Source organism: Miscanthus floridulus, chromosome 3 (genome assembly GCF_019320115.1).
Source record: "Miscanthus floridulus cultivar M001 chromosome 3, ASM1932011v1, whole genome shotgun sequence".
Classification (NCBI taxonomy): Eukaryota; Viridiplantae; Streptophyta; class Magnoliopsida; order Poales; family Poaceae; genus Miscanthus; species Miscanthus floridulus.
The window spans coordinates 133,789,533-133,798,763 of NC_089582.1; the positions used below are offsets into that span (position 1 = coordinate 133,789,533).

The 9,231-nt window shown below is 54.3% G+C and overlaps 1 protein-coding gene across 1 annotated transcript; it reads right to left on the reverse strand.

Moving 5' to 3' along the window:
- Window positions 1–7,213: 7,213 nt before the first annotated feature.
- LOC136547024 (polyol transporter 5-like) lies at window positions 7,214–8,895 on the reverse strand. The gene is made up of 3 exons (XM_066538990.1): window positions 8,783–8,895; window positions 8,494–8,624; window positions 7,214–8,313 (listed from the first exon to the last, which is right to left on the reverse strand). The coding sequence occupies exons 1-3, from the start codon at window positions 8,893–8,895 to the stop codon at window positions 7,214–7,216; spliced, it is 1,344 nt and encodes a 447-aa protein (XP_066395087.1).
- Window positions 8,896–9,231: the final 336 nt, after the last annotated feature.

Consider the following 9,231-nt stretch of genomic DNA (forward strand, 5'->3'; position numbering starts at 1 on the left):
TCAACTCATGAGCCCCCACTCGAACCATGAACACCGAAGGAATGAGTAATTCATCCTTCGGAGTTCCTTATCAAACTCGAGGATTATGGCAATACCTCAAAACTCTTAAGGCACAAAAAGCTTAGACATCTTCCCAAGGAAGTTTCCCCCAAAGAACCACCAAAGAAATGGCTAATGGAAGTAAAATGTTCTTCCAAAGCAATTTGGATTCTTTCACCTTCCACAACCATACCTTGCTTATTAAGGGGAGCGGTTGTAGAAGCCCTACACAACCCCATGGTCGAGACTAATATCATGTCTGAATTCCTTGCAGAAACCCTTTTAGGCAACAACCCGCTAGTCTCGACCAACAAGCTCTTCAAAATTCCTTTGGACTATTTTTTGAATGTTGTGGGATTGCTAGGGCCGTGCCAATAAAAATTAATGAAACCGAGGCTTGCTTGGTGTCAGGTTCATAAACCCAGGGTCCCTAATAGACCTGCTTCCTAGCAAAAGCTCGGCCTAGTAGACAACATTGTGAACAGCGTACAACTCCTAGACCGGCCTAAATAACTAACGACAGGCCGGAAGAGCGATCCAGTCTCTGACTAGAAGGCCTACCCAAGGAGGGGACGACGCTCGCTTCCGACTTTGACCTACCTCTCTGACCAGAAGGCCTAGCCAAGGAGGGATTGATGCTTGCTTCCAACTCTGACTCACCTCTCCGACCAAAAGGCCTAGCCAAGGAGGGAATGATGCTCGCTTCCGACTCCGATCCACCTCTCAACTAGAAGGCCTAGCCAAGGAGGGAACGACGCTCACTTCTGACTCTGACCCATCTCTCCGATCAGGAATACACCAAACCTCTACTTATAGCTCTTCTCCGACTAGCACGGTCCAAGCCGACTGGGAACGATCGAACGGGGACGCCCGCTCGGTAAAGACCCAAGAATTAGGTGGAGCAGATAGGGCAAGGCACTCAAGTCAACCGCAATATTGAGGACCATACCCTGCATACCTATAGGACAGTACTATTAGGCCATGTCAGAAGGGTGCTCTGCAACCTTCTAGACATGTCAAAACACGAACAGTGTTGTTGGCACCGACATTTGTCCTACAGTATGGTAGGCGCCAACATTTGCTGTACTAGAAGAACACAATGGAGCCTACCACATGCATCTAGGCATCAATAGTATTGTGGGCACCGACAAACCGTCTTGTACCCGATAGCATGGGCAACAAGACTAGGTACCACACTCTCTCTCTCTCACTTGTAAGGTCATCCCCTTCATCTATAAAAGGAGATGTGCCCTCTCCAAATAGGGACGATTAAAAAACGAACGACGAACAAACAGACGGATCACTCTGACTCACTCTTTGCTAGCTTTAGACATTCTAAAGCTACATAGAGCATACGTTCCAATACTCAGTGAACATAGGAGCTTCTGTCACTCTTGGCCCTTCGATCTAGAGTCCGACCAGACTTCTAGCACCCCCATCTTACTCCCACTTGTTTGTAACCCCACAGCAAACTTTGAGCACCTGGGCTCAGGAATAAAGTCACCGACCGACACAAACTGAATGTAGGGCACGTTACCTGAACTAGTATAAACCCTATGTCATTGAGTGTTAGGCCACTTTCGACCACAACATATGGCAAAACGACAAATATTTACTTGTTGGTCACTTTTCACACTGACAGTTGGCGCCGTTCGTGGGGAGGACGTCGTACGTTCATGCTTTTTGGTCATCGGATGGCCCACTTTTCTACCATCTTCACCATGGTGGGCTCAAGCGATATGACTCGCTTTGGCTCACTAGAGTTTCCCATGCTCCCACCTATTGGGATGTGGGTTCCTCCCATCTTTGAGCCGTCCCAGACCTTCCTCTTCAAAAGCCTAGACTTCATCGCTGACCAGCTTGACGTACTTCGCCTTTGTGAGGAGGCACTTGTCCCAGCGCCCATCGGAGGAGGAGCGCCCTCCGTCGGCTCTAGGCCACTCGACGACCTCAACGACAAGACGCCTGCGCTTTGCTCTGAACCCACACTGGGCTCAAACCCCACTATGAGTACATATTGTTCTTTACTCGCTATTTGATATCTTCCGCTGACTCTCTAGAGGGACCCCGTTGTCCTCACTGCAACCGCCATGCGACCGGTTCCCCTATGGCCTCGCATCCCCCGTAGACACATACGCATGGGGGCTCCAAAAGATGCTGACGCCACCCCCTCTCACATCCGAATTTGTGGGAATGGCGGGCTATGCTCCTGCCTCTTTTCACGACCTCATGGATGATGAGGTCGAAAGCGATGGCTCCAGCATGACATTGTGGTGCCTAGCCACCCTCTGTCCCGAGAGTGCACTATGGTAGACGCTCTAGGATAGCCACTGGTGGTAGCGGAGTCTCTACAAACTCACACCCCTCTAAACCCTTGTGCGGAGGCCCTCGCGTGTGTGCAGGAGCATGGTGAGGAGCTACGACAAAGGCGGTAGAGCCAGCTGCCAACTGTGCCGGCGCGCTCGACGCAGCACGCTGTGCCATGCGCACATAACCCAGCGAGTGATGCCCGAGGTCACGCCTGCTAGGTCCAATGCAACATCATGGATGGGGGGAACAATCCCTCATAGTTCGCTTGGGCTAGCCAGAACATCGCCGCTGTGGCGATGCTTCTGCGCGGTGTTCTAGAGCCTATCTACCCTTAGGAGTAGGTGATCCACCAGAACCTCCGGGCGCTGGAGGAATCCACCACTGTTCAATAGGCGGAGAGCTCCGCGTCACGACACCAACTCGTGGCCTCTTTCCCTACTAGGGGAATGGGGGCGCATTAGTCGAATCGCTCCATCCACTCACCACTATAGTCATCAGGCGTGGAACAGGAGGCCGCAGCTGCACCATAGCTTGACCCAGCGCCTGCTCCACACCGACCACCTATGCACGAATGCCTCGAGCTGAACCGAGACACTCATAGCGTCATCAACAATCGGCATCAAGCCCGGCGTGATGATGATGTCTATCATGGGGCGGTGAGAGCAGGCGGCACAGGCCCTAGCTAGACCATCGAGGGAAGTGGGGAAACGCACCCTAGGCATGGTTGCTAACCGGATGACCAAAGTCCTAGACCATATGGCCTAGGACCCTGAGCCTTTGGCCATCGCATCTAGATAGCACCGTTCCCACAGCGCTTTTGATCGCCTACCAACGCTACCAAATATATCGAGGAGACGAATCCCGGTATATGGCTTGAAGACTTCTAGCTCGCCTACAGAGCCGGAGGAATGGATGATGACCATTTCATCATTCAATACCTCCCCATCTGCATGGGGGAACGTGTTCGAGCATGGCTCGAATTACTCCCGCATGACAGCATCCACAACTGGGCGGATCTCAAGAGGATCTTCATCAAGAATTTCTAGGGGACGTATGTCTGTTCTAGGAATTCCTAGGACCTCAAGAGCTGCCAGCAGGAGCCCAACGAGTCCCTACGGGATTACATCCATAGGTTCTCAAAACGATACAACTCCCTTCCTGATGTCGTCGACATGGACGTCATCAACGTGTTCCTCTCTGGGACAACCTATGAGTCCTTGATCCACAAGCTTGGATGTCTAAAGCCCCATTCCACCTGTGACCTACTCGACATCACCATGAACCACACCTCCAGTGAGGAGGCGGTCGGAGCGGTCTTTAGTGGAGGCCAGGACAAGGGAAAGGCTAAGCACGAGGACCAAGACGAGGGCCCTTCCACATAAAGGGGCAAAAAGAATAAGAAGGATCAGCGTCGATCAGCCAACTCTGCGTTGGTTGCGGCGGCTGATCGTGCAGGCAAGCAGCCTCAGCAGGGCTAGCCTGACCACTTTAACAAGCTCATGGAGAGCCCATGCACCAACCAAGCCTACCCCATCAAGCACCTCTACAAGGACTATGAACTCCTCAAGCGCTTTCTACGACACGTCGATGGACCGAAAGAAGGAAAGGGCAAGGAGGCAGCGGCCAAGAAAGGAGGCATGATGGGCAAGGATGGGGATGGCTTTCCCAATCCCGTGGAATGCCTCATGATCTTTGGGGGATCCGATGCCATCTACTCTAAGCACCAGCACAAAGTGTGCTACAAAGAGGCATGCGTCGCCGAAACGGCTATCCCCTCCTTCCTTAGCTCGTCGAAATCTCTAATCACTTTTGATCAGAGAGACCATCCTTCCCACGTTGCCAGACTGGGTTGCTACCCGCTCATCATCGACCCCATCGTCCACAAGAAGCGCCTCACCAAGGTGCTGATGGACGGAGATAGCGGCCTCAACATCCTCTATGTCGACACCCTCGATGCCATGCGCTTCCTCCAGTCGAAACTCCACCCCATGAGCTCTCCCTTCCATGGTGTGATCCTGGGGGCGTAGGCATACCTACTCGAGCAGATCGACCTGCTTGTCACATTTGACGACCGAGCCAACTTCCGCTCGGAGGTCCTCACCTTCGAGGTGGTGGACTTCCTATGGTCCTACAACACCATCTTGGGGTGGCCATGCTACGACAAGTTCATGGTGATCCCCAACTACACCTACCTCAAGTTGAAGAAGCCAGGACCGAACGGCATCATCATTGTGGGAAGCACCTTTTCGCATGCCTACACGTGCGACCGCAAGCATTACGAGCTCGCCACTACCGTCATCAACTCAGTCGAGCTCCCTCGGCTCAGAGAATCATTGACCCCAGCAGTCCCGGACTGCAAAAAGCTAACCTCCTCGACTGCCTTCCGCCTGCTCAAAGAAACTAAGGTGGTGGGGATTGATCCCACCGATCCAACCAAGATGGTGCGGATCGGGAACCAGCTCCCGGCCAAATAGGAATGTAAGCTCACCGACTTTCTACTCGCCAATCACGATGTCTTCGCATGGAAACCTTCTAACATGCCAGGCATACCACGGGAGGTCACCGAGCACGCATTACGCCTCGTCCTAGGCTCAAAGCCCACCAAACAACGCCTACGTCGCTTTGATGATGAGAAGTGAAGGGCCATAGGCGAGGAGGTCACCAAACTCCTAGCAGCTAGATTCATCAAGGAGGTATACCACTCCAGCTGCCTTGTCAATCCTGTCCTTATTAAAAAGAAGACCGGGAATTGGAGAATATGCATTGATTATACTGGCCTCAACCAGGCATGTCCGAAGGACCATTTTACTTTGCCACACATAGACTAGATAGTCGACTCCACCTCGGGATGCGAAATCCTCTCCTTTCTGGATGCCTACTCAGGCTATCACCAGATAGCGATGAAAGAGTCCGACCAACTCGCAACCTCATTCATCACCCCGTATGGTTTGTATTGCTACGTAACCATGCCTTTCGATCTGAAGAACATTGGTGCCACCTATCAACAGTGCATGCAGCAGTGCTTCGCTGATCAAATCGACCCGCTTGACCAGCCTGACCAAGTCGAACGGCCAAAACCAACAATCGCTGTCTATGTTGGTGACATAGTGGTCAAAATGGCTCAAGCTTGCGACCTGATTGCAAACTTGGCTGCAACGTTCATGAATCTCCGAAGGTTCAACATCAAATTGAATCCTGAAAAGTGTGTTTTTAGGGTTCCAAAGGGGAAGCTGCTTGGATACATCGTGTCCGAACACGGTATCGAGGCCAACCTCGAAAAAATCATGGCCATCTCCAACATGGGCCCTATACGCAACATCAAGGACGTACAAAGGCTCCCGGGCTGCTTGGCCGCCCTGAGTCAATTCATCTCCTGGCTAGGCGAGCGCGGGATGCCTTTCTACAAGCTTCTCAAAAAGACGGACACTTTCATCTGGACTGAGGAAGCACAGTAGGCTTTGGAGAGCCTCAAAGCGTCACTAACATCGGCCCCAATCCTCGTCACCCCCGAACAGGGAGAACCCCTCCTCCTCTATGTCGCGGCAAGCAAACATGTGGTGAGTGCCGCCCTAGTCGTCGAAAGGGAGGAGCCGGGACACCACCTTAAGGTCCAACGACCCATATACTTCGTCGGGGAGGTACTCACCGATGCCAAGGTTTGTTACCCCTAGGTGTAGAAACTTATCTCCTTGTTGTTTGGCAGAATGGAGGCTCGTCGATATGTGGTATTCATCGGAGGCAGCGGCCGGCGCTTGTAGGTGGCGGGCCAACGGCAGTGGTTGTACGTCACGGAAGGGAGACATCGGCCGCACGAGCAGCAGGGAGGTCGCGGCCGCGCGACTTGGAGAGGGCAGCCTCACGGCCGAGCGCTGCGCTTCAGAGGCGGCCTAGTGCAGCGCCTGGCAGGGCCAGTGGCCATGCGCTCGGAGGCGGCAGGCAAGCGGTCAAGTGTGATAGGAAGAGAAACAAGTGGATAAGAATGAATGGAGGAGCAGACGTCCGGTTGATAGCATTATCGATTTTATATCGGCACTAACACGGACATTTTACAAGCTCAAAACCCTGGCGAAGCACGCTATTCGTCCTAGTAGTGCCACAAGCATGGCAAACCCAACCTAAAACTAGAGATGGTTTTCATGGCAATAAATACTATGATCGAAAAGAGTTGATATGGCATCCTGTTTAATGAAGAGAGAAGAAAAGAGGAAGAAAACATTTCTCCTGTGCGAAATGAATTCGGAGTTGCATCCAAGAACCGAAGAAACTACGGTCGCGAAAAAAAAAAAACCCCGAAGAAACGAGCGGTTTTGCGTTTGGGGCTTTGGGCTCGTGTGCTGTGGTTTCTCGTCTCATCCTTGGTCATGCCCAGCCGTGCGCCCGCACCCTGGCCGCTCGTGTGCACCGCCGCCGCTTGGCCCCGAACGCATCCAGTCGCATCTGGCGTGCAGTGCTCGTGCCTCGCGCCTCGCGCGGCCATTGCCTCCCGCGCTCCATGCTCGTGCCACCCTTCTGCAGCTCCGTGCCAGCGGCCATCGCCGCCCATGAGCCAGGCCGGCCGGCAGCCGCGCGGCCTGCGCGACGTGCTAGCGCCGCGTGAACCACCGCCATATGACCGCGCCGCGTGCCATCGCCCTTGCCAGTGCCCTGCGGCTGGGCGTGCTTGCTCCCTACAGCAGTACAGCTGCTGCCTGTAGATGGATTTTGATCCATGAAGCTGCCTGCCTTAGAACTCACCCAGTCACCCACACCTTCGCGCCAAGAAGACGACTACAAGAGAACAAAATCACGAGGACGATGATCAAATGGCACACAAGATCAAGTGGCCGTACACTTCGGAAACACGATAAACCCCTGCGAAGCTTGACTAGATCGCCGAGATGACAGACTCTTTCACCACCGCCACCGCTGCCCGCAGCCACCGCAGGCAGCCGCGTGACGACGCGTCCGCCCACGGCGCAGGGCCGAGCGCGATCCACACCAGCGCCATCAGCGAGAGCAGCATTGTCGCGGACAATCCCCTCACCCACTTCAGCTGCTCCTGCCGCGGGGTCACGCTGCCCGTCGGCACGCGGCTGCCCAGGCGGCAGCTGCGGGCGAGCGCTCTCACCAGCAGCCAGCCGAGCTCCACGAGCACGAGCGACATGGGGAAGGACATCGCCAACACGAACACGAACACAGACAGCGCTGCCGTGGACGAGACGACGACGTCGCGGAATGCGCGCTGCACGTACTGGAGAATGGACCCGATGCTGGACGCCTGCTGGAAGACCTTGGCGACAAGCGCGGTGAGGACCGCGCGGCGAAGAGGCTCTGTGGGGCGCACCAGGAGCTCCCTCAAGATCCCAAGCTCCTCCCTCCACCACCGGCCTCGCTTGCTCACCGCCAGCGGCCCGTCGGAGCCATCGTGCGGTTTGCCGCACTCGACTTTTATCTCGAGCAGACGGAGCTCGGCCTCTCCCAGTGTCCTTGACACGACCAAACGGGGCGTCTCGGGCATGAAGAGGACGACGGAGCTGAACAACGCCGGAACGGCCTGACCGATGGCAACTGTCAGCCACCACTCGTGGTGTGGAGGAATCCTCAAGAATCCCATGGAGTAGACGACCGACCCCAGGATGCAGCCGAGGTACACTAATCCGTCAGGGTGCGCGGCGAGCACGCGGCGCGGAGAGGACGGGCTGAGCCCCTCGGCGTAGGCTGGGACGACCGTGAGCACAAGGCCCATCCCGACGCCGTTGACGAAGACGCCGGCCGTGAAGGGCGCCAAGCCGGCGGCGAGGCCCCGGGCGATCCCGCCGGCGCAGAGCACGGCGGCGGAGAGGAGCACGGTCCGGCGGTCTCCGATGAGGCGTTGCGCTCCCACGGCCGCGATTATGCCGAGGCTAGAGGAAAGCGCGACGGTGCACGCCAGGAGCTTCAGGTCGCCCTGCGCCCTGACGATCGTGTTGTAAACGATGGCGAGGTCTGCACCAAGACAAGATGAAATGAGATAGCACAATTTCCTCAAAAGAAATGAGATACCACAAACAAATTAAATTCGCTGCTTTGGGGTTATGAGACCATTTGTTTCAGTCAGATGTCATCGTATCAAAATTCAGAATTTCAATCTGAGTTCGTTATAACCTTGTATGAGTTGATACTCACCGTAGCCCAAGAAGAGAGGCGTGGCCGACGAAAGCAAGGCGGTGAAGAAGGGGTACTTGTTGAGAGGACGCCTCATGGGATTCACCGCATCTGGCGAACGCCCGTCTCTGGTGCTACTTTTGCCAGGCATTCTGCATACCGCGAGTTCATGTGAGGCGATGGATCAAGAACAAGAGGCGAGTGTATGCAGTTGCATGATGATATCTTGAAGGAGAATTGCAACTGCAACTGTTGATCGAACGCACTGCAGCTACTTCGATATCTCGAATCCGAAAACGGGTTAGCCTACAGATTGTTCTGAAGAAAGCGATGCAGTTTTGATTGGCGTCTTCCACAAACGTAGACAGGAACCAGCAGATGCAGAAGAACAAAAGACAGGGAAGGGGGAACCATGTTCCTCATGAAGATTGTTGGATCCCAAGAAGAAATTTACCTGGCTTTGGCTGCGAAACAATCTCTCCAGTCTCCACAACGATCAGCTCTCCATTTTCTGAAGGTGGTTGAAATTTGGCCGATGCTAATTGACCTTCAGCATCACTCTATGACCCTCGGCTTCAAATATGAAGAACTAGGGTTTGCAATTGCAAGATTGATCGGCAGGAGGTAGCATAAACCACGCCCAAGAAACTCTCGACAGTTTGTTGATTAGGGCATCGGGGGTAACAGGTATCCGAGTTACGGGCGAACAAATCGTCAGTCAGGTCAGGCTCTGGAACCTCGGTGCGCCAAAATTTTACG